Raw genomic sequence first — 26818 nt, 5'->3', positions numbered from 1 at the left:
TTGTCAGCTTTAGTTTGGTCATTGGGGAGGCCTTAAATTAGAAAAATAAACAATATGTTGCAATTTGAAAATATTGTACGTCATGATCGATAACGTCGATTAGTTATGTTTAACTCGTAAATCACGGAATTTCGAAATCTTTGAGGTCTATCACCTTTTTTACGAATAGTAGTAGAAATAGCAACGTCTTGAATGCTTAACTCGTAAAAATATCAATGGAAATGGTGGCTGCCGCTTATTCCTCTCAGTTTCAGTTCCAATCATTCTGTTTCGCCAAATCCATAAATAAATCGATCATACCCGGAAGCGTAATGTGTTTCAAACCCAGTTCAAAATCAGTCGCTATCCGAGCCATAGGCCAGAACTTTCAACATTGCTTCACCAAAAAAGAAGATGAATATATGTATTGTGAGGTTGTTAAGGTCCAAGAAGTCTTGGATGCTGCTGAAAGAACGCCTTTTTATCTTTACAGTAGGCCGCAGATAACCAGAAATATCGAAGCTTATAAAGTTCTTTGGAGGGATTGAATTCGATCGTCAGATATGCAGTTAAAGCCGATAATAACTTCATCATTTTGCAGCATATGAGGAAGATGGGCCGTGGGGCTGTTGTGTTCAATGGCAATGAGCTCAGATTGACCATTGATGCTGGCTTCGATCCTTCCAGGTATCAGTTTTTGATAATCGATTTCTGTATGTTTATTCTATAACATGTGTGGTTTGTAGTTTTATATGCATGGCAGAAATAGTGGACTTTTGGCAACTTGTTGCTTCAAATTGGTGTTAAAACTCCTCCGTGGAGATTGAGTTTGTAGTTTGATATGCATGGCAGGTGTTTTTTTAATGGAAATGGGAAGCTTTTGGAGGAACTTGTGGTTGCTGCGGAAGAAGGTGTATTTGTTAACGTAGATAGTGAATTTGATTTGGATAACATTGTATCGGCTGCAAGAATCACAGGAAAGAATGTTAAAGTATTGCTTAGGATTGTAGGTTTTTCACAAACCTGTGTCTTCAAGACTTCAATGAAACATTGAAAAAAAAACCGGGAAAAAGGAAGAAACAGAGGATTTCACAAGCTTAATGCTTTATTCAGTGAAAAATTGGAGGAGATGATCCTCAACGTACACAAGCATAAACTATTTAAACACAAGAAAATGCGACTAATTAGCAACTAACTCCACCAAACATGAGACCCGGACTGCATAGCCAACATGGCTTTGATTTATTCTTGCTAACTATTAAAACGTGCATTAATAAAGACTTAATAAAAACTTACTAAACTCAGAATTATAATAACATTTTCCCCCTTAATTCTGAGCTCCAATCTTCTTGATGCTAATCATCCTGCACATTTCATCATGCTTCACTCTGGCTAATGGCTTGGTAAGCATGTCTGCCTTTTGTTCCTTCCCATCTACATGTGTAACTTCAATTTCCCCATTTTCAACACACTCCCTGATGAAATGAAACCTCACATCTATGTGTTTACTCCTACCATGATACACTGGGTTCTTCATAAGTTCTAGGACTGGTTTATTATCAACAAACATCCTTACTGGAGGAATATTTTGACCTGTTATCTCTGTTAGCAATCTTCTTAGCCAAATACCTTGGCATGCTGTCATAGTGGCTGCCATGAACTCAGCCTCACACGAAGACAGAGCTACACATCTCTGTTTTTGTGATGACCATGTGACCATGTTCCCATTCACATAGAAAACCATGCCCCCTGTACTCCTCCTGTCATTTACATCCTTTGCATGATCACTATCTGAAAATCCTGAGATTGTGATCTTGTTCTCTCCCTGTGTGTAGATCAAACCATGGTCCAGAGTTCCTTTGATGTACCTGAGTATTCCTTTTACAGCTTGCAGGTGGACTTTGGTGGGTGTTTCCATGAAACGACTAACCACACCCACAGCAAAGGACAGATCTGGTCTTGTATGGGTCAAGTATCTGAGTCCACCTACAATGCTCCTATATTATGTGGGATTCACCAAGTCTCCATCTCCTTCCTTGGTTAATGATAACTTATGCTCCATGGGACACCTTGTAGGATTACAGTCAAGCATGCGTGTCTTTTCTAGCAGTTTTCTAGCATAGGCCTCTTGTTTTAGAGTAATGCATTGGTTTTATTGACATACCTCAATTCCCATGTAGTATGTTAGAAGCCCAAGTTCGCTCATTTCAAACTTTGCATTCATCTCCATCTTGAATTTCTTCACTTCTTCAGTTGAGCTCCCTGTCACTAGCAAATCATCGACATAAACCCCAACGACCAGTGTACTTTCACCTTTCTTTCTTGTGTAGACTGAATACTCTCGAGGGCCTCTTTTGAATCCCAATTTCTTCAGATATGCATCTAAGCACGCATTCCATGCCCCAGGGGCTTGTTTAAGGCCGTACAGAGCTTTAGACAACTTTAAGACCTTGTTTGGCTCTTCTTTCTTCTCGTATCCCGGTGGTTGAGATACGTAGACTTCTTCTTCTAAATTACCGTTCAAGAATGCCGATTTGACATCCAAGTGGTGTACTTTCCACCCATTTGTCCCTGCTAGGGCTAGAATTAACCTCACTGTTTCTATTCTTGCTATTGGGGCGAAGACTTCTTCGTAATCAATCCCATGCTTCTGAACATAGCCCTTCGCCACAATCCGAGCTTTGTGCTTGACTATTTTCCCACTTGGATCTCTCTTCAGCTTGAATACCCATTTTAGACCGATAGCCTTGCGATTCCTTGGCAGGTCGACTAACTCCCATGTATTGTTCTTCTCAATCGATGTTAATTCCGCTTCCATTGCTCGTGCCCATTCTTTTTCTTTGATTGCTTCGACGTATGAGGTTGGTTCTTCATCATTATGGACCAATAGAAGTTCTTCTAGGGGTATGTGGATCTCATCTGTGGCCTCGTACAGATCGGTAAGTAGCCGATATCGCTTTGGAGCTCCTCCGCCGGTGGAGCTGGATGTGGTGCTCGAAGACGGTGTGTGAATTGGGGAACTTTGCGGTGTGTGAGAATTGGGTGTGTTTGGAGAATTTACCGGTGTGCCAGATTGACTTGAACCCGGGTCACCCAAGTCATTTGACTGGTCAAAATTGACCCAATCTTCATTTAATTCTGACGTCGTGTTCCCTTGATCCGGAGTATCCGGTACCCATTCGCCGATATCATCATCAAATTCATCGTCGAAGTTAAATCCTTTGACAATGAAGCTCATCCCTGGTGTCACCTTTATCTTCCCACTACTATCCCACGTCCATGCCTGATTTTCGTCAAATATAACATCCCGACTAACATACATCTTTCTCGTATTTGGATACATTAGTCTATATGCTTTTGTTCCTTTCTCAACTCCCAGATGAACCAGACGAATACTTCTATCCTCTAGTTTCTTTAAGTGACTCTTTGCAACCTTCATGTGAGCCACGCATCCAAATACTCTGAGATGTTCGACATGTGGTCTTCTTCCCATCCACATCTTATACAGTGTCGAATTCTTTAAGGCTTTTGTTTGAACTCTGTTTAGGACATAAACGGAGTACATTACAGCTTCTCCCCACAGAGCATCAGGCATTGTCATGGTCTTCAGGTTGTAGCGAACCATTTCTAATACCGTTCGTTTACGTCTCTCCACTACCCCATTTTGCTGTGGAGAGTATGGAGAAGTGTAATGCCTCTCTAACCCAGTCTCATTACAATACTTTGTAAATTCATTCGATAGAAATTCGCCATCGCGATCAGTTCTGAGCACTTTTATCTTCTCTCCAGTCTCAGTTTCTACCTTTCCTCTGAACATCTTGAACATTTGAAGTGCTTCATCCTTTGTCTTCATTAAATAGGCCCACATCACTCTGCTATAATCATCTACAATAAGCATGAAATATCTGTTTCCAACAGGTGTGGGAGGTATGATTGGGCCACATAGATCACCATGGAGTAATTCCAATTTCTTCTTTGCTCTGTAACTTGTCTGGGATGGGAATGGATTTCGAGTCTGCTTTCCCATCAAGCATCCTTCACATGGCTGTGTGGGGATTTTCATCTGAGGCACACCTCCAATTAGGCCTTTGTCCACCATTTGCTTCATCGAATTAAAGTTAATATGGCCCAATCGCTTGTGCCACAGCCATATGGACTCTTCAGTTTCAGCAACAAGGCAGATGGGGGTGATCTCTTCTAGCTCTATCTTATAGAGTCTATTGTGTGACCTGCGAACCTTCATGAGTAACTTTCCAGTCGAGTCATGCACCCATAAAAATGGATCCTTGATTTTTATTTCATCTCCACCTTCCGCCAGTTGTCCTAAACTGATAATGTTACTACATAACTCAGGAATATAGTAAACATTATCGAGTTTTCGGCTTCCACCATCTTTACACTTGAACACGATTGAACCCTTTCCATCAACCCTTACTTTGGAATCGTTTCCAAACTTCACATGGCCATGGATTGATTCATTCAAAGTTTTAAATTTTGACTAATCACCGGTCATGTGATTGCTGGCCCTGCAATCAAGATACCACACCTTTGTTTGATTCAAGCAACCACCTCTTGTTTTCAATTCTGGTTTCATGTTTTCTTCATTTAGCATTACTTCCCCATTTTCTTCTCCTTTTTCAATAGAAGAGAGTAGCAATGCAGGTTCATTGTCTTGATGGATCAAATTACTTTCCTGACTTCTTTCCTTTCTAGGATTTTTACACTCCGCAGCATAATGACCATGTTCTTGACAATTGTAACACAGTACCTTACTTTTGTCAAAATTGTTTGATCCGTGAGTGTTTGAGTTTTTCTGGTAATTGTGATCACCTCTGCCACGACCACCGCGACCACCACCTCTACTACGTCCTCGTCCTCTTCCTCGTGACCCATTAAATCCGCCTCGATTCGATTTGGATTTTGAGTCACCATCTCGATTCTTCTTGTTTCTTTCAGACCACTCTTGATGAGTCAGGAGCAATTTCCGATCATCTTGATCATCACGACCCTTTAATCTTTCTTCATGTGCTTTTAGCCTTCCTATGACCTCTTCAACACTCATCGTTTCCAGGTCACCAAACTGCTCCAATGTGGATGCCAGTTGAATGAGTTTTGACGAAACTGCCCTTAGTAGCTTCTTCACCACATAGGCTTCTTCAACTTTCTCACCAAGAGTGCGTATTGAGCTGACTGCACTTGTTACTTTTGCAGTAAACTCATAAATACTATCTGTCTCCTTCATGTTGATGGCTTCAAAGTCGGCCTTTAGGGTTTGGATTCTTGCAGACTTCACCCTTTCTGCTCCTACAAACATCGTCTTGAGAGCTTCCCAAGCTTCTTTCTCCGTCTTCTTCTCAGCTAGCACCATCAGCAAATCCTCAGGTATACCCTGATAGATTGCGGCTAAGGCCATGTTGTCTTTCTTTGCTTCAACAAGGGTATTTGCCGTTCTGGGCTCCACCACCTCCCAGACACCTTGGGCCAACATGAACACCCTCATCTTAATCGCCCATGCACCATAATTGGTTCTTGACAACATCAGATAGTGCAGAGTAACATTCCCATCTTTCTCACCATTTCCATTGCCACTACTAGTACCGATCGTCATCTCTTCTCGAGATTGATATTTTCGCATACACCACCAGATTCGCTCTGATACCAAATGTTGGTTTTTCACAAACCTGTGTCTTCAAGACTTCAATGAAACAGTGACAAAAAAACCGGGAAAAAGGAAGAAACAGAGGATTTCACAATGTAGTGGTGTTGATTATGATGGCATGTGCGGAATTAGAAAGATCTAGTGAATCATCATTTAAAATCAAGAACACAAGGAGTAAATAAATCTTTTTAAGCTCATATTAGATCTAGAAAGGATATACAAATGGGTTTGTACACAATTTCTCTCTCTAGTCTAACACTCCAACTGGTTCCTTACATAATGGGAGTCACTCACTTCCTATTTATAGGAAAGACTCAACCATTTACACATACAAAAGGGAAAGCCTAAAACACTACATCCAAGAGTGACTTTGCACCCTAACATTCTCCCCCTCAAAGTTAGGATTGAATGTCTCAGATTCAGTATCCAACGAGCTCGCAGGATCAAGACCAAACTCCCCCTCGAAGAAACATCGGTCTTCAAATCCGCTAATGAATATCCGACAAACCCGAGAAGCTTCGAATACCCATCATTCTCCCCCTTTTTATAATCAAAAAAATGATTATAAAACCCACTAAGGGTGAGAAGCGCCCGAGGAATAGTTTTCACGATACTCCCCCTTGATGTGTACCAAAAATGAATCACCAAAAATCTTGCACGGAAAAACAATCATGAAAAAGCCACAAAAAATTTCCAATTTATGAAAAATTTTGACTTTTTGGGTGAAAGTTGCAAGATTTTTCAAAAACCGGGTAAAAATCGTCACTTTCTGAATTCTGCAGGGACCTGTTGCGCCCAAAACAGCCAAATATGCAAAACTCTCCCCCTTTTCCAAAGCCGGGTAGAAAGCGTCAATTTGCACAAACTGCAGGGGCCTGAAATGTATTTTCTTCAAATTTCAGCAAAAACAGTCCTTTTTCGAATTTGGGTCAAAAGTGTCAAATATACGAAACTTGGGTTAATTTTCGAAGTGTCAAATATTCGAATGTTCAGGGGCTGTTTTTGAAACTTTTGCTTTTTCAATTCATACGAAGCTTTTTGATCATTCATACGAAACTTTGCATATTAGTGCGAAAGTCTAGGGACCATTTTCGAAAATTCGCCTTCTTCTTCAATTCGTACGAATCCAACCTTTATCATTCATACGAAATTCCAAACACCCCTTCGTACGAATTCATCTGCACCATATGAACGAAATTTTAAACTTTCGTAAACATCATTGCTTCCCCAAAATTGAGCCTGTTCGTTCAAATTCTCACATCACCTTTTTACTGATTCCCAAATACGATTGAACGAAACTATATACCATCTTTAACGAATTCGAAAGCTAACTAAGCCTCACTTATGAACAGTAAACTCTTAATCATCCCTTCCTTTGAATCGATTTCACATTTACTCTCTGAATCTTCAACCAGTGCTCCTCCGTCACACTTCATCAACATAACCCATTGACTTCAATCCATTCAATTTCCCACTTTCGAATTCACATCCAAAAATTTCACTTAAAATCAACTTCGTTCAAATCCAAGGCTTCATTCAAAATCAAATCAACTCCAAAATCGACTCCAAAATCAACAATCGACAACGAAAATTCGATTGTACATACTTCCTAAATCGGATTCGATTTCCAGTGAACAGCAACCATCAATCAACAAACCTTCACATTTAAATCGCGATTACCCGACCTTCATTATCAATAAATAGCCGTTGACATCCAAAAGCGATATCAATTGGTAATCAACGACATCGAAACATCGACATCAGGCTAGGTCTATCAACATCAAAAACATGATTTGAACCAAATAATCAGTTGTGAATATCCATTCAAACACAAATCGAATTCACTATCTTTGATTTTGACTATTAAACCAAAATCGAAACTTCAATTTATGATCCTTATGATACGAAGTCAAAGACAAATCAAAAGCAACTTTTATCCCAAAATCAGGTAAGGACATTCGACTTCAAGCATAATCAGCACAATCTGATTCGACTTCAATCAAAATCTAGTTTCGACTCTAAACACAAATTCGATTTTATGATTCGATTTAGAACTCCAACAAAATACGATTCAAATATACGATTCGAATAGTTAACGTCAAACAAAATTAGTTGGACTTCAACCAACTATGCTTTTCAATCAGTCAACGAATAGAAATTGAATCCCAACGAACTCAAAAATTTTACGATTCATCAAGAACTCATTTGATTTTGACTTTTTGTCTTTGTTGAATTGTCGACACAAAGACTTCAATTTTGACAACGGATGAATAGTTTCAGATTAAAGATATATGGACTCAAATTTAATAATCAATGAACAATATCAAACTGTTTGGGATCAATGTTTTTGGATTAAGCAAACAGTAACATAGTATGAGATTTGGGCTAATTTTGGTTGAATGAACAATAATCAGGTCATTTAAATTGTTTGGACTCAAAAATTGGACATGAAAAGGGATCGAGTTTTGGGCTTGATCTAAACAAAAATAATTGGATCAATCAACGGGGTTGAAACGGGTTTGATCCAATGAGGCAAATCGATCAAAAATTGAAAAACGTAAAATACGAATCGAAATCATGGATGTTTTGGAATCCATTTGAGAATTTGTGATACCTTTTTGACGAATCGAGTTCCGTTTTCAACGAACGAATCAAATTTAGAAGATCTTGGTTCTTTTGTTGGAATGAGGAAATCTCCAATTTGAACATTGTACCACCCACTATGCGAGATGTACAACTCGTTCTTCGTGTTCTTCGTGTTCTTCATTGATCCAAGAACATCTTCAAAAGAACCATCAACACTTTTGGGTTTTGACTTCAAATTCAATGCAACACTTGGAGATTGTTGCTTTGGAACCCAAATTTGCTTCACGGATTTCGGCTTCACAACATTTGGCAATTTTTGTGAGTAAACCCGCTTATTTTTGCGATTGATCTTCTTCTTCTTTTTCTTTCTCATCTTTTTGCAACTTGAAGACTTGATTTCATGAACAAACCCACTTTCCACAACTTCAACTTTATGAGTTTGAATCAAATCTTTTGGAGTTTGATACTTGTGAATTTCTTGGATCACCGGCTTCCGATAAGGAATCATTCCTTCAAACGAATCACAAGAACACAAAATATCATCGGTTTGAACTCCAATCGAGCAAAAAACTTTTTCATCTTGAGAATCAACTTGAATCTTCTTATCATGAACTTCAAGAACATCAAGAACATCACATTGAACTCCATTGTCAACAACTTCAACAACCTTAAGAGCACGGAGATCATTTGGGTCTTCAATAAGAGAAATATATTTCTTTCTGAATAAATATTTTTCTTCTCCAATCTTATCACTACTACGTGATGATATGGACCATGTAATATCAGCCAACCATTTGATCTCACAAAGTGGTTGAAATATCAAGCTTCCATGGTCATCCTTCAATCCTCCATAAGAAACCATAGTTCCCCATGAAATCAACTTGTTTAACACCAACCCATAATATTGATTTTTATTGACTTTGTATTTGACATCTTCAACGATCACAATCCAAGAATTATACGACAAATTCACCATGATCACAAAAACTTGAAGATTTCTAGAGAGAGAAAGTGATTTTGAATGGGTTTTCTAGAGAGAGAAAGTAAAAATCACTTGAATTCTAGTGAAGAAAATCGAATTCTGAATAGAATCAAAGATGAATTCGATTTCTAGAATCCAAAAACTCTCTAAATCACGAAGATCAAAAATCAAAAACAAAGAATCACCAAATCTAGATAGCCATCAAGGATCAATTCTTGATCCAATCAAGAACACCCGCTCTGATACCAATTGTAGTAGTTTTGATTATGATGGCATGTGCGGAATTAGAAAGATCTAGTGAATCATCATTTAAAATCAAGAACACAAGGAGTAAATAAATCTTTTTAAGCTCATATTAGATATAGAAAGGATATACAAATGGGTTTGTACACAATTTCTCTCTCTAGTATAACACTCCAAATGGTTCCTTACATAATGGGAGTCACTCACTTCCTATTTATAGGAAAGACTCAACTCATTTACACATACAAAGGGGAAAGCCTAAAACACTACATCCAAGAGTGACTTTGCACCCTAACACACAAGCTTAATGCTTTATTTAGTGAAAAATAAATTGGAGGAGATGATCCTCAACGTACACAAGCATAAACTATTTAAACATGAGAAAATGCGACTAATTAGCAACTAACTCCACCTAACATGAGACCCGGACTGCATAGCCAACATGGCTTTGATTTATTCTTGCTAACTATTAAAATGTGCATTAATAAAGACTTAATAAAAACTTACTAAACTCAGAATTATAATAACAAGGATCAATCCAGATGTTGACCCTCAGGTTTGTGATGACCCATATTGAATCCTAATTTTATCATCTTGATTAAGCAAGAAGATTGATTTAGTTGATCAAAGCATTGTCTTTTCTTTCTTTGAGGGCTAATGGAATGACAACGTACACACCTTAATTTCTTGGATACATTGTGTTTTTTCCTATAAGGATGCATGCTCGATGTTATTTCTTTTATGTTTTATGTTTTCCTTTGAAATATAATAGTTAAAAGATGAAAATAAATGTCATATCTATAATACTTTCAATAGGTCCATCCTTATGTTGCAATGGGGAACAAGAACTCTAGATTTGGAATAAGAAACGAGAAATTGCAATGGTTTTCTAGATGCCATAAAGTCGTATCTAAATGAACTTACGCTAGTCGGGGTTCATTGGTATTTTACATCTTGTTATATTTTTTAACAAAATATCTATCCGGTTTTCTTTTTGTTGGTTTTATTTACATTTCAAACCCTTGGACCTATACTGGCGTTGACTTTATTTTAGGTGGATATATTCAGAGATGCTTCAGCCATTATGGTGAAGGTTATAGATGAAGTTCGAGCACAAGGGTTTAATATTAGTTACTTGAACATTGGAGGTGGGCTTGGGATTGATTATTATCATACTGGTAACGTCCTTCCTACACCACGAGATCTCATTGACACAGTAAGAACTACAGTATATTCTATTGAGTTTCGATTGTTGGGTCATTTTTAATTCTGAAGTTTATTTATTTTTATTTTTTAATATTTGATGTGGTAAGGTGCGGGAGGCAGTTTTGTCTCGAAACCTTAATCTCATTGTTGAACCTGGGAGGTCAATGATTGGGAATACTTGTGGTCTTGTGCTTCGTCTCATTGGTATGAAAACAAATGACACGAAGAACTTTAGTGTGGTTGATGCCAGCATGGCTGAGCTTATGCGTCCTAGCTTTTATGGTGCTTATCATGTACGATTTTTCCACTCGGTCATACCTATATATAGCTTATTTATTGGATTAAAAATCCTTTTCTTATCATGTTCATCTGGTTAAAACGAAACAACACCTAAATGTCTCCCACCTACACATGAATTTTCTAAGTAGGGAGCATTAGGAATCAATTATATGATTGGGTCGGATCAAAATAGTGACTTTTGAGTTCCAGTTTAAAGAAAAAATAAAAAGATCAGCAAGATAAATGTTTAATTACACGCTACCGTTGTCATGAGGTTTCCTTAATTAATGTGAGAATGTTGGAATGCTACATCTGATTCGAAGTTTGCATAAGCTACTGATAAAAGAGTGTCAAAGTTCACATAACCCAGTGACGGAGTTTGAACTTTTGATTTTGGGGGCCGAAAGTATAATAAGTATGAAAATCGGAGAACAGGGGGCCAAAGCCAAATTTTATAGCTTTTAGGCCTAATATGTAAAAATTTTAACTTAAGGACTAGTTGTGACAAAAAAAACAGGGGGGGGGGGGGGGGGGGGGGCACAGCCCCTCCTCGCCCCCATGAAGATCCGTCCCTGACATAACCTATACTGGTTTGAAGACTTTCAAAGTTCGAACAATTCACAAAATATTAGAACACTACATCCGTTACCGATTTAAAGAGTTTCAAAACTCACATCATATAACAATAGGGGTGAGCATTTGGACCTATGGACCGGACCGTACCGGTGAACTGGACCAGACCGGACTGGTTTTTTGGACCCTCGGACCGGTTCTCAGTTCTATGATTTCAGCAAAACCGGTCTGGTCCGGCCAGTTCCGGGTAAAAACCAGTTTTGGACCGGCTTATTTTTAAAAAAAAGTTGTATTTTGTAAAATTCTTTAAACAAACATCACATTCATTTTAAGTTGGATTGACATGCGGTTTTTTCCAACGTGTAATTTAGAGTTTGTAGATGATTTTAGACTATAATTTTGTTGTTTTTGGTGTTATATTTGATGAGTTACAATCCTTCAAAGATGAGATATCAAACCTGAAATATTTCAGCTTTTCAGCAATAAATTTAAACTTTTGTATTCTGTGAATTTTTTTAAACAAACATATCTCATTCGTTTTAAGTCGGATTAACATGCGGTTTTTTCTAACGTGTAATTTAGAGTTTGTAAATGATTTTAGATTATAATTTTGTTGTTTTTGGTGTTATATTCAATGAGTTATAATTATTCAAAGATGGATATCAAAGCTGAAATATTTCAGTTTTTTTTGCAAGAAATTTAAACTTTTGTATTCTGTGAAATTCTTTAAACAAGCATATCTCATTCGTTTTAAGTCGGATTGACATGCGGTTTTTTCCAACGTGTAATTTAGAGTTTGTAAATGATTTTAAACTATAATTTTGTTGATTTTGGTGTTATATTCAATGAGTTACAATCCTTCAAAGATGAGATATCAAAACTGAAATATTTCAGCTTTTCAGCAAGAAATTTAAACTTTTGTATTCTGTGAAATTCTTTAAACAATCATATCTCATTCGTTTTAAGTCAGATTGACATGCGTTTTTTTCCAAGATGTAATTTAGAGTTTGTAGATGATTTTAGACTATATTTTTGTTGTTTTTGGTGTTATATTCAATGAGCTACAATCCTTCAAACAAATGGTATAAAGTATAAATAATCAAAGTTTGATCGGTCCAAAGGTCATAATAAACGAAAATGTATTTATTTTTACGAGTTGTACCGTATTAAACCCAAAAAAGTATGCATTTTAACGAGTTGTAACGTATCAAACCCAACAACATATTCGTTTTAACGAGTTGTATCAAACCCAAAAATGCGTTTTAACAAGTTGTACTGTATGCATATAAAGTTGTACTGGTCCAAACAGGTCCAAGAACCGGAAAACCCAGTCCTGGACCTGGACCCGGTAAGTCTCATCCGATCCGGTCCACGGTCCACAATATTCTCTGAAACCGGTCCGGTCCAAGAGTTGGTCCGGTCCAAATGCTCACCCTTACATAACATATCCATTCAAAGACTTAAAAAGTTCAAACTATTCATAAAAGTAAAATATTCACAAAATTCAAAACTCAAATAAAATCTCATAAATAATTGATTTCGAAAAATCGCATATCCTGCTGACTACATAATCATTTAAATAGTAAATTACAAAAACACTTAGAAGTTCACAAATTAATTGTTACATAAGTTCTTAATCACATATAACTAACAGTTAAAATTAATAAACAAAAATTGGGTGATGCCTTGGAAATTTAGTTTAGTATTTGACCTGGTCACAACAAAATTAAATTTCTAGTTCTTAAATCAGAAAAGACATAATAAATGCATAAACATCTACAACACCTTATATAGTTAAAGACGCAATAAAAACATCTCAGAGAAAAAGGGAAGAACTTAAATAACTTCTATGAAATATCGCATTAAAAAAAAGGAAAAACTAACTTAGGCCTTAGCCCGTAGACGAAGGAAAGAAAATGGAAGACGTGGGCGGTGTAACAGGAGTGGGAAAAAGAAGAACCAAAGAAATTGCAATTGGAAAAGGTTGTGACTAGTCAAATAAATATCAAATCTCACATATTTACTTTTTAAGCGCTTATTCTTTTTTCGTTCTTGAACAAGAAAAGCATTGAGCCCTCATTTCTAAAAATTTTATATCATGCCAGGTTTTACTAAAATATGTTGTTCCAAGGAAAGGCCTTTAGGTAGCGTTTGGCAGATTGACCGGATGGAACATGACTGTACTGAACTGGACTGAACAGGACTGGACAGAACTAGACAATTTATTTATATAGCGTTTGGTAGGACTGGAAGAGAACAAAACAAGTTGTTAGATTTTGTTTAGTAAAGTTAGAACAGAACAAGAACAAGACATTAAAATGACAATATGCCCTTCTATCAAAATAAAAGTAAAAACTACATTTAACAAAATTAACAAAAAAAAATATATTTAAAATTCATATACCAAATTCAAAGGAATTTGCCAATTACCAAAAATCATCAGTTACATAGTCCATGAAATATTAATCAGGAAATCAAATGAATAAGTTTGCTAGAAGCATTAAATAATTGAGAAGCAACAAAAGAAATAGATAACTAGAAGCATTAAATTAATTGAATTAACTAATTGAAGCAAAAACGATTCTACTAATAACTAATTGAAGAATTAACTAATTCAGAAACATTAACTAATTGAAGAATTAACTTATCAGGGATGAAGTTACTTTTATGGGATATTCATTAACTTTTCTACTATTAAACACATTACACACATAGGGTTTAGGGTAAGAAACATTAACGATTTGAGAAGCAACAAAAAGAAAAAAGAAAGAAAAAAAAAAGAATAGACGATGAAGATTAGAGATGTAGGAATAGATGGAGTTGTGCGCCACTGCTGAAAGACATAATCTAGAAGGTATAATAAATGGAAGTGTGTAGGGAGTTTATATACATCATCAAAGCTTTAGATAAGCACGACAGACTGAAGAAGGAGTAGATAACATATGTCAGGGCATTTTTGTCATACTTGAAAATGGAAGACGTGTTCTATTGTGTTCCACCCTATTGGGTGGGACTAATTTTTTAACAAATAGTCCCATTTAATGCTGTATTAAGCTAAGCGAGATTAATCGGTTGAAATCACTAGTCTCTCTTAAGTAACATCTTTTAGAACATTGATTGTGCTTTATATATATATATATATATATATATATATATATATATATATATATATATATATATATATATATATATATATAAATTCAATAGAGAACATTATTAATCAAGGAACCAAGGAACCAATCCAAAGCGTCGAAATTTAAAGCGATCAACGGCAAAATGAAGAGTTGTAGACTTTTACAATGGACGCACATGCACCAGATTATAAAAAACTCACTTCCTTTTTTTCGTTTAAAATTTTTTTTAAGCCATGTTTTTTATCGAAAAAAAAACCGAGTATACCGTTGTTCACGATTTTTCGTCCTCTTTCCAAAGAGATCCATGATGATATATAAAAAACGAACTTTTTTTTTTGAAAAAACCCACTTCATTTTCTTTGTTCAAAAGTTAAAGTCTATTTTTTATAGAAAAAAATTAATAAATATATCAAAATTCATGTTTTTTGTACTTTTTAAACATACATTTATATTCATGTAAAAAAACGATATTTCAGTTCAAATTCACATTGTGAACTTGTTCAGATTCATATTCTGAACTTGTTCAGATTCATAGCATGCATAATAGTAAGTCAGATTCACAATGTGAATCTGAACTGATCGAGCTTTTTCACATTGTGAATGTTAAAAATTGAAATATTTACAGTTTAGATTCACAGTGTGAATCTACACTGATCGATGTTTTTTTTTTCTCTAGTCGGTATTGATGTTTATTAATAGATTACAAAAAATTAATATTGTTTGGTATAATTAGTTTTATTTTTATAAAAATAAACTTAAATATTGAAAAAAACTAACAAAATGAAGTGAGTTTTTTTCAAAAAAAAAAATTCGTTTTTATATATCATCATGGATCTCTATGGAAAGAGGACGAAAAATCGAGAACAACAGTATATTCGGTTTTTTTTTCGAAAAAGAATGTGGCCTAAAAAATATTTTAAACGAAAAAAGAGGTGGATTTTTTTGTAATGAGGTGGATTTTTTGGTATAATGCGGTGTGTGTGCGTCCAATGTACAAGTGTACATCTATTTCCTTGACCGTTAATCATTATGATTTCCGACGCTCACGATTGGTTCCTTGTTAATTATGGTTCTCTATTGAACCTCACATTATATATATATATATATATATATATATATATATATATATATATATATATATATATATATATATATATATATATATATATCATAATTGAACGCAGCTCATAGTACCGATTTCTCTTGCACTGCCCGATTCTGCTGTTTTGACTTCTGATGTTGTGGGCCCGATTTGCGAATCGTCTGATTTCTTAGGAAAGGACCGCCATCTTCCTACTATAGCCACTGTACCAATATTAATTAATTTGTGATTCTTGATTTAATGTTCTTGGGTATATAATTACTGATAACACACTCATCTTTGTAGTTCATGATGCAGGTGCATATTGCATGAGCATGGCTTCAAATTACAACCTCAAGATGCGCCGACCTGAATACTTTTTTTTTTTGAAAAGACAGAATTGTATTGATAAAAAAACAACGCGAAGCTGTAAATAGTACAACGAAAGACTTCACAACAAACACAAAATAGAAAGAAAAGGGAAATTGAGCTACAAATATCATCTCTACTATACTTATGCCAGAATTGAGAGGCCCAGATGCACCAGACAAGCACTAAAGCTAGTACCAGATTTGTAAATAACTCAAAGACCATATCCGCAGTGAATTCCACCTCTTGGAAACGGACCATAACCAAAGGACTTGTCTCAACATTCAAAACATGGAATGCAGGGGTAAAATTGTCCAAGCCAACCTCATGGAATTGTCTCCAAACGAAAGCAGGAACCACCCTTCATATAATCTACTTCACCATTAATTCTGTGAAACTACTAGCATGAATGCAGGGGTAAAATTGTCCAAGCCAGCTTTATGGAATTGTCTCCAAGCGAAAGCATAAAACCACACTTCAAACATCTTATTCACCAATAATTTTGTCTAGCTGCAAGTAATTTCCAAAACGCCAACCACAAGATGTATACTTCACAATGCCCTGTATTTTGGGAAGTTATGAAGCACTGAACCCATAATTGAGATAAGCCCAATAGTAGATAATAGTAGGGGCAAGCCAGATGTCAAGCGAACGAGGAGAACCACGACCTGCATATGAGAAATAGATAGGAGAAAAGAAAAAGAAACACCAAACACACCAAAAAACACACCCCCTTCCCCAGCTTATACTAGGATACTCAGTCACATCACACACACAACAAAAAACCCGAAAGGAGTGCTACAGGTAGCAGCCAAAAACCTAAAATTTGCCTACCCACAAGAAAAAGAAAACACCCACCAAACACACACTAGGCTGTAGCTGGCACGCACCAAGACACCAAGGGACTCACATTGCTATAACCATCCCCAAACACCCCCCTCTTCCCCAGGCGTATACATGAAAGCTTGTGTTAACGGGATCGCAACACCAATTCCTCCATCCAATAGTCTTTTCCCTTAGTCTGGAATTAATCCAGAGATGTGAGAGAGTTTGAATGTTATTTACCAAACCTTCATGAGTGGCTTGATTGTTCGAATGAGCTTTAAGGTTTCTGTGACTCCAAAGTACCCAAATATACACAAGTATAATGACTGACTGAAATTGTGCAAGATTACTAGACACCATTTCACTCTTCCAGAATAATAGGTCAGACAGTGATACCAATTGGTCCGGGAGTAGATGCCACCAATCTTTTAGATTTTTCCAGACTTCAACAGATAATTTACACCTCATGAAAAGGTGTTCTTCTGTTTCTGGTTCTTGGTTACACAAAACGCATAGTTGATTGTTACCAATTCCCCTTTTAAACAAATTCACTCTAGATGGGATTCTGCAGTGAGCAACTCTCCAAGCTAAGATGTTAACTTTTTTAAGGACGAGATTATTCCAATCCCACTCGATAGCAGTTCTAGGTAAGATGGAGCTGTCAATGAGAATTCTTAGGGATGAAACCGAGAATATCCATGAAGACTCTAAATTCCAAGACCATTTAATATGCTGGGATGATCTAGATACTGAAAATAGACCCTTGAAATCTATGTTTTCCTTTGAGAGGATTGTTGGAAGATTTGCAATGTTTCCCCAGCAACAACTTTTCCTTTTTGCCCTCGAAGGAGCATTTAAACCCCTATCTCTTCCGTATATTGCAATAATTACGTTCTTCCATAGATCCTCCCTGTTTTCTTTAAATCGCCACCACCACTTACCAAGTAAGGCAAGGTTGTGTGCTTTAAGACTTCCGATATTCAGTCCGCCATATGATTGTTTCGACAGGACTTTTTCCCAAGCTATCCATGAGATTTTTGATTTTTCTGTCGAACCACCCCAGAAGAAACGCCTCCTCAGTTTCTCTAGGGTGTTAATTACTTTGACTGGAGCCTTGTAGATTGAGAACAAAAAGGTACCAAGACTCCCTAAGACCGATTTGCATAGGGTTAGCCTTCCACCAAAGGAGAGTGTTGAGGCCTTCCATTTTGAAAGTTTGGATTGGAATTTGGTTATAAGGCAGCTCCAATAAGTTGCTCGAGAGATCGCAGCACCCACCGGGATTCCTAAGTAGACAAATGGTAGATGAGCCATAGAACATTGGACATTTCTTGCTAACAATTCAAGCTCCAGATTGTTTACTCCCAGACCAAAGAGGTTGCTTTTTGACATATTGACCTTAAGCCCTGATGCAAGCTCATAACATCTAAGGATTCTAATGAGATTTCTGGCATTTTGACTTGACCACTCACCGAGAAAGACCACATCATCTGCATACTGAAGGTGGGTCAGGGTTAGACCACAATTAGGGAGAGAGATTCCTCTGAAAATGCCCTTGCTCGTGGCTTCTTCCAATGCAACATTAAGTCCTTCGGCCACCAGAATGAATAAAAAGGGTGAGAGTGGGTCCCCTTGACGAATGCCCAGCTATAATGCAAATTCTTTTGTTGCGGACCCGTTTACTAATACTGACACTCTCGCTGAGGATAGACAACCCCAAATCCAGTTCCGCCACTTTTCCCCAAAATTCATCTGCAGCATTATAGCATCCAAATATTTCCAGTTCACACAGTCAAAAGCCTTTTCAAAATCGACTTTGAAAAGAAAGGCCTTGACTTTAGTCTTTTTCGCCCAGGATATGACTTCGTTAAGGATCAGAGGTCCGTCGAGGATGTTTCTATTTTTTATGAAGGCTGTCTGAGTTAAGCTAATGACAGACCCAATAACCTGCTTGAGTCTTTCGGCCAACACCTTCGAAATTATTTTATAAAGACATCCAATTAAGCTTATAGGCCTGTAATCGTTCAGAGTGTTTGGATCAGAGTTTTTTTGGAACCATTACTATGAAAGAGGAGTTGCAGCCTCTATCGATCTTCCCAGTTCTATCAAAGTGTTTTAAGGCCAAAAAAATATCACTTCCAATCATATTCCACTGTTTTTTGATAAAGTCAAAAGTAAAACCATTGGGACCCGGGGCTTTGTCTGCACCGCATTTCCAAACTGCTGACTTCACTTCTTCGAGGGAGATTTCCGCTTCAAGGAAAGACTGATCTAGATTTGATAATTTTTTGAATTTACGGCTGATGAAGTGCGGTCTGTTTTGGTTGTTTTCCTTGAATTTTGACAAGAAGTGATTGAAGACTTCAGCTTTAACCTTTTCGGGATCATCCGTCCAAATGTCATTTATGTTTATGCCTGAAATTCTTTGCTTACGGAAGTTCCTGTTGATTATGCCATGAAAGTATCCCGAATTTTCATCTCCTTCGAGGGCCCATTTGCATCTTGATTTTTGCTTCAAATCTAGCAATCTTTTTGCTTCGAATTATGTTAGTTCCTTTATTAGATATTTTCTTTCCATCATAACAGTTGTAGGGGGGGGGGGGGGGTTTCTTCCTGAATACTGGGTATGTTTCTTGAGCTTTGACCAATATATTTCAGTTTGTAAATTAAATCAACTAAATTCACGAATCTTGGAACCACACCATTATCTTTTTATTGCATGCCAAAAGGACTAGGGGCTTTGGATTTGAACAAATTAAGGACTAATATCATAAAAGTCTTAAAATTTTAATGTGTAATTGGAAAAATTCCTAACATTTTTTCTTATTATTGCTATGACTATAACTTTCGTGTAAAATTATCATTCTAGCCCACTTAACGAGTTTTATGGTTAACTCTATTATTAGTCATAAAATTAAAGTTAAAGTTCAAATTTGTTCTCTGTGCTTTGCAAAAAACTACCCAACATGGGTTTTTAACTTTATTTTGGTTTTTGTATTCTCTAATATATTAATACATTTTACATTTTTTAATTTTTTTCATATTTTAATTTTTTGCATTTGTTTTCGTATTATTTGTTTTCATTTTTTCATATTTTAAAATTTTTCTTGAACATTTTCAAAAAATGTAAAATGTATTAATATATTAGAGTATATTACAATTTTGGTAATTTATAATTTTTGTATTTTTTTAATTAAGTAAATAAAAAAGTTATATTTATATTTGTAATTACGGTCCAACTTATTTTCTTTTTATTTTTTTGTTTTTTAGTTCTATTATATTTATGTTACAAAAAGACGAAAAAAAACAAACAACTTGTTTATTGAGAATTAATGTTTTAATGTGTGATATAACTTCCAAATTAAATTATATTTCTATATGTTATATCAATAGTTTAAATTCATGATAATATTTTTCAATTTGATAATAGACTAAAAGAAAGATCAATAGAAATAATAATAGTCGGTCTCTATAAAAAAACTTGTTATAATATTTTAAATTGAATGTAAGTTCATTTACTTGAATCAAAATAAATAAAAACATTAGAAAAACTATAAATAATTAAAAGTGAAAAAAAGTAGAAAACAAAATGTAAAAAAGGTAAAAAAAAATCAAATTGTTGAAAAATAAAGTTAAAAAACGAATATATATATATATATATATATATATATATATATATATATATATATCACTGTTGTAAAAATCCCGACTAGGTTCCGATTAATCTCCGATTAATCCCTAGGCGCTACTCAACCGATTAGAGGTCGCCTAGCGATTAATCCCTGCATACATAATGAGTGAAACATTATAAAACGATGAAATTTTAACATTTAGAAGAAGTTTTACCTCAATGGAAACTATTTGAGGCATGATTAGTGTTGTATTAATCATATTAACCTATTTTGTTATCATAATAGTGGTATTTACGAACTTTGATATGATATTAGTCATATTTATTTTTTTAAAATTCAACAAATTAGCAATTAATGGTCCCCGATAAACCCCCGATTAATCTCCGCCTAGCCGATTAATCCCTTAATCCCAGTCCACCGACTAGCTAACGTCGAGCGTTTTTTGCAACCTTGATATATATATATATATATATATATATATATATATATATATATATATATATATATAAAACAAAAATAAATAAAGTATATAAAAAACGAAAAATAAAATTAAAAAACCATGTGGTGTAATTTTTTGCAAACTACAAGGACAAATTTTGAATTTTAAACCTAATTTTGTGATTGATTTTACAAAAAAGATAACAAAGCTAACAATGAAACTTGTTAAGTGGACTAAAATGATAATTTTGAGAGAAAATTGTGATCATAGCAATAATAAAAAAATGTTTTCCAATTACACGTTAAAAACTTAGAACTTTTATGATATTAATCCAACAAATTAATACCAAATTTGAGTTGACATGAACTAGTATATTTTTATGACTTGATTAAACTAGATGGAATTAGATGCGGGTTTCTTTTTTTTTTGGTTATTTGAAGATGTATTAAATAAGAAACCATCAGACAGTTTTTCAATGCCTTTAGATGCAATCCTTCACTTGTTACTTGAGAAGTCGATTAAGCAACACCAATGGTCCTTGCTCCAAGTAATTGGATAAATTTTCAAGTAAAGATAAACAGATTAAAACAACCTACTCCTTCCTGATCAATTTTGATATTGGAATCCCAGGTGAGATCCTGTTAAAAAAATCAAAATATTAGGAAATCAAGATATAACAGAAGCACACTAAATCGAAGAGGAGTTGAATCAATTTACTTATCAAAAATGCAATTTGGTCAAGAACAAAAGGGAAATAACACAACATAGTAAAATTACAATCTAAATATTACATTTGATTATCCTGTAAATGAGTTTTGAAAAAAAAAAAAAAAACTTATTGAAAGTAATATACTTTCAAAAATCAAAATTATAACAGAAATACGATGCTATTTGTTGCATATAGCCCTACAGTTATTGTCCTGAAAAATAAGATAAAATAATATGAATGGAATTTGTTTCTTTGAATGCAAGGGTAAAATGATCATTTTGTCTTTTATTACTTTACCAACTATAAAGTCGCTTTACTCATAGCGGACTTCATGGGGAAGAAAAGAATTATTGTTGAGTGTAAAAAAAAACTCTTACCTGTTGTGTTGCAGGTATATTGATATAAAAAGACCGAAAAATATTAGCATGCTGCCGGAGTTTTGATGATTCCCGCAGATTCATGAAGTGAGTGGATGGTTAATATTTTAATATTAAAAATGTAACAAAAAATCAAATGAAACACTTTGCTAAAGATATTTTGGAGTAAATGTATAGTTACCTAATAGTTGAGATATAAAAGTGAGAATAAAGAGGCAGCATTCATTTTAATTTGTCATGGACAAGAAAGAAACGTCATTATTAACAATATGAATTGATACATTTCTGATTTCACTAAGGCATCAAAGATGTGTTTGATGAAAGTATCAAAAATGTATTTTCATGGCTATTTTATCAAACCTTAAATTTGCAACCGCCATCTGCATCTATGGCTTCTGGTTTGATGAAAGGTTGATCGCCATTGATTTTATCGAACGCCCTGATACAATTCAATTACAAACTATAAATAAATATTTTATTAATCATAAGTCTATTTTAGATTTTCTGGCAATTAAATTTTTTTCCTTTTTGAGTAAACAATTTTTTTAAGTGATAAAAAAAACTTTTTTTTGACTATTTGGAATACAAATAGTACACCTAGTAATTTCACATACCAGATTGTCCATCCTCGCCAGGGCTTCGGCTCCTAGAGTCATTGTGTCTTCTATCATACTGCTCCATCTGTTGTCAATAAACCACATATCAACGGTCATGAATTATATAACTATTGTGAGTAAAATTACATATTAAGAGGAACATTTTCAGGTCAAATTTATAGATTGTACGTATATAACCAAGACTATAACCATGCATCCACCACAACAAATTATGTCACATGAAAAACTATTTCTGAAATGAGAAGGAAAACAGAATACATACTATGCAGTATCTCCACCATTGATCCATGCTGGAATACTTCCGTTCAGGGAATTGCCAGTCAAGTACCTAATCATTTCACAAAATCATTATTGGGATTTATAATTATTTTATTTTCCTTTTCAATAATCACTCGGGTATTTATTTCATTAAATATGCAAGGAACAATATAAACTTATCCATATTTTGTTGAACCTACTCTTACGGATGAAATATATATTATATATTGGTATGAATATTGAGGATCAAGTTATCAAGAGAAATATGTATGTAAGAAACTCAGTTGAAGCAAATGATACATGACCAAAAAAAAAAAAAGGTAAAATGCTCATCTTACTTACGTTTTCTCCAGATTTACTTCTTTCAAATTTGGTATATCTACCTCCAAATTGTTGAAACCGAGGTCTCTGTGTGTGATGAAGAGTATATCAGGATGTTTGAACAACCACTAAAGATAATTACAATGAAATGCTCAAGATGATGCTAATGGATATAGTCTAAATTAGGCCTTTCAATCAATCAAGAAATGGAAGAGGGAGAATTATTACAGATGCCTCAGTTTTGACATTTGTGATAAAAAATCTGGAATTCTGGCAGTTGGACTACAGCTTCTGAATATCCTGCAATTTTGCCCAAAGTTGTTGAAGATATAAAAATCCAATCTTCAAATTTATTAACTTTTTAGTAGATTTCTAAATTGTAAAATGACTTACAATAGTTCCATGCCTGTCATGTTGCTTAGGTCTGGAAAGTACTGCGAACTATTTCCATTCAAATAACTGACGCTTCTGCATGCAGATTATTAAAAAAAAAAATCTTACATAAGTACATATTATATGGACACAACATAGAGGAATTGTCATGAAAGGGAAGTATCAAGCTGACAGCCGTGTAAAAATTTTCAAGAGGGAGATGGTTGCAGGTATTGGTCCTTGTAGACCACTGCCTTGGATATCTCTGATCATACAAGATAGAATGTCCAAATCAATGAAAGACAACATTAACGGAAAGTTAAGAATATTAGAAAAGTTTTAATATGAGAGACCTGCGTTAGTTTGTCATTAACTATGCATCCATACAAATTATAAAATAAGTATGACGTTGTTATGAGTGGAAGTGGAGGCTGGAGCAGAGATAAAAGCATACATGAGGAGTTTAACTGTGAAATTATGATTTTTATTTGGAAAAAGGTGGAAGAGGTTCACCCACCCAAACCCAACCTATCCACGTTCCCATTTCCTCTTCGTTCCTTTCTATTTTAGTTATACATCTTTAAATTACTATTCTACCCCTTGCCATCATTTTTACAAATAATACCTACAAATTGGAATGGTCAAATAAATGACGGATAGAACCAAATTTTCATGTATGAGAGATGAATTTAACATGCCCACATAAAACATACAAATAATTCAGTATAATAAGATGGAAACTCAACGTTAGAAGATAATAACCTGATTCGAGATCCGCCGGAGTCAACAGCCCGAATTTTGGATGGTTTCTTTGCAGTGGGTGTGTTCTTGGTAGTGAGAAATGTGAAGCCAAGATCACCAGTGCAGGAGAACTTTTTAGTTGTATCTGAGTAAAAATAGGATGAACCCAAAAGGCTATTTGTTGCCCTTAGTCCAATTGCAATTGTAGAAATCATGTGTGTAGCTTGATTCAACTCGAATGAAATAGTGTCATTTACTCTCAGAACATTGTTTTACAGAAACCATGATATACTTCCTCTTGAACATAAAGTACATGATTGTTGAACAGGTCTTCAGGGTTACTGGTAATTACTTGCTTAAAGTTTCTGAACAGAAGAAAAGAGAAGATTATAATAAAAAGAGAAAATATATAACAGCAATCAAAGTAATCATTAAATTTACTCAAAAAAAAGGTAGTGATGCTATACAATTCAATCACCGAACTCAAATCCCAAGATCTGGAACCGAGATTGGAACTGTGATACATGTAGAAAAATGCAAGTAATTGAAGAAATGAGGTGGTTTTACCTGAAAGTTGTGTTGGAAGTTGTAACGGAGTTCAACGTCATCATTGGCAGCAACATCTTTGGACTTCCTCTTGCCTAGAACGTCTCTAATTCCAGAAAGGACATGGGAGATTGGCAGAATCGATATTAAGAACTGAAGTTGTTGTACTCCATTTCTTGAAATCAAAGATATCTTCCCCTATAAATCATTCACAATTCTTTTAGAAACTAATATACCCAAGAAAAACCCGTATATGATTTTATAGAATCAAACCTGATCTGCACATCTGCCTGCCTGTTCGGCATTAGATTCATGATCTTCACAAGGTAGAAAGCTTTTGCCAGCGCTCTTTGGGATACAGATATTGGCGACAGACTCCTCACACACGATCAGCAACAACGATAAGAACCCTAATCTCATCATTTCTGCAACTTTTTGGAAAATTAAACTGAAGTTTCCATCTTTTTTCATCTTTTAGCTTGATCATGGTGATCCCAATTCTGTTCTGATCAAATTACGTTTCCTGATTTAATCCGGTCAAACGCTTTGATCAAAGGTTTCCTTGGTTTCTTGTTAAATTACTGGTTCAATTTACACAGTATCAGTCCATGTTCGTCTTTTGACTTTGAAAATAGAGATGTATGCATGAGAGTATACTGATTACCTTTGCTAATAGATGGAGAACATGGTCGATGAGAATTGAAACTGCGATTAAACTGAAAGTAACAGTAGTCACTGCCCATGTTGGTGTTACTTCAAGCGTTCTGCTTTCATCTTCTGCCATCTTTTCTTGGTCTATCACTCGGGTTTTTCTTGGGTGTCAAAGCAAAGCAAAAAAAAAAAAAAAAAAAAAAAGAAGCAAATCAATAGGATTTGGAGAAATATCGACATTTGATCAAAAAGATTACCTATGTGGGGTTCCTATGAGTGCTTTGGTGGTGTAGGTTTTTCTGAAATCCCGACGGAGCAAACCCCCTCCGATAACCCCTAACATATTATAAATGGAAAAAAAAAAAAAAACACTCGCAAAGCAGAAGTTCCAGCGAGGAAAAGAAGATAATCACCAGCAAAATCGGAAGTTCCAGTGGCCAAAATAAGAAAGGAGAAGACTTCGTTCGATTGGAATGCAACAATGGGGATAGAGCGGAGCAGTTATCAAGTGAAGAAATCCAATAAGCATGAGGAATATATTCGGAGACGCAGTCAATGGCGGTGGATAATCTATTGGAGGAGAAGGGCGGCACAATCAAAAAAGAAAAGATAAGAATCGGAAAACATATGGCGGTGTAGAATGAGAACCAAAAGAACCTGTGTCTAAATAAGGAAGAGAAAGACTTCCGGGAAAAAACTTTACTGCTGCTAAGGCTTTTAGGAATTGATAGTATATATAATGTGTTGAATGACGTTGTAGTTGAAGATGGATCCGTGAAGCAAATCAGGCACATGGAGACTCTTAGAACTAGTTGTATTATTCAAGGGACTCTCGCTCTAAACCTAAATTATGCATATTATGCTTAAAGTTCCTTATATAGAATATAGCTAGAGTATCATTTAATTAGTTTTGTGTTCCTTGTGTGTCTTTGGTCCAGTCAACCGAAGTATAATTTGGTTCATGCATAGAGGCTGGAGCTGCAGGCATTAGGGTCCTAGCTAATGGCATCTTAATTATTAGCAAAATTTGTAGACCTAATTTATTTTTATTTCAATTTTATCAAGTTTGCGAACTTTAGCCAAACAAACAATATATTAGTTTTAGGGAAATTGAGTAATCTACTTTTTAGTAGTTCTAAAAAAAACCACAAAAATTATTTTTGAAAAATGATCACTTGGTCCGGAATATTCCTTTCGGACCCATATTCCAAATATGTAAACAGGTATAGAATCCGACAC

General features: G+C 35.1%; 2 protein-coding genes and 1 pseudogene across 4 annotated transcripts; 1 reads left to right on the top strand and 2 right to left on the bottom strand.

The window, feature by feature from the left end:
- Positions 1–215: 215 nt before the first annotated feature.
- LOC145164629 (diaminopimelate decarboxylase 2, chloroplastic-like) lies at positions 216–16159 on the top strand (annotated as a pseudogene).
- A 508-nt stretch (positions 16160–16667) lies between these two features.
- LOC145164628 (uncharacterized) lies at positions 16668–18308 on the bottom strand. Its single transcript, XM_079083336.1, has 2 exons — positions 17162–18308; positions 16668–16759 (listed from the first exon to the last, which is right to left on the bottom strand). Exons 1-2 carry the CDS (start codon positions 18306–18308, stop codon positions 16668–16670), a joined length of 1239 nt encoding a protein of 412 aa, XP_078939462.1.
- A 3124-nt stretch (positions 18309–21432) lies between these two features.
- LOC145167232 (uncharacterized) lies at positions 21433–26410 on the bottom strand. 3 transcript variants are annotated; one of them, XM_079086362.1, is made up of 12 exons: positions 25837–26410; positions 25593–25740; positions 25202–25509; positions 24950–25126; positions 24404–24747; positions 23663–23737; positions 23498–23569; positions 23291–23356; positions 22953–23018; positions 22688–22754; positions 22434–22512; positions 21433–21625 (listed from the first exon to the last, which is right to left on the bottom strand). In XM_079086362.1, coding segments are annotated over exons 5-10 (474 nt in total). In that variant the 5' UTR covers positions 24598–24747; positions 24950–25126; positions 25202–25509; positions 25593–25740; positions 25837–26410; the 3' UTR covers positions 21433–21625; positions 22434–22512; positions 22688–22753. The 3 variants fall into 3 exon arrangements, with proteins under 3 accessions (XP_078942488.1, XP_078942489.1, XP_078942490.1); XM_079086363.1 differs by having other exon boundaries at positions 25593–25915; positions 25993–26410; XM_079086364.1 differs by having other exon boundaries at positions 25593–26149; positions 26237–26410.
- Positions 26411–26818: the final 408 nt, after the last annotated feature.

The sequence above is a fragment of the Lactuca virosa genome, chromosome 3 (assembly GCF_052849685.1).
Source record: "Lactuca virosa cultivar CGN04683 chromosome 3, Lactuca_virosa_CGN04683_v6, whole genome shotgun sequence".
Classification (NCBI taxonomy): domain Eukaryota; kingdom Viridiplantae; phylum Streptophyta; class Magnoliopsida; order Asterales; family Asteraceae; genus Lactuca; species Lactuca virosa.
This window is presented reverse-complemented; position numbering and strand designations above follow the sequence as displayed.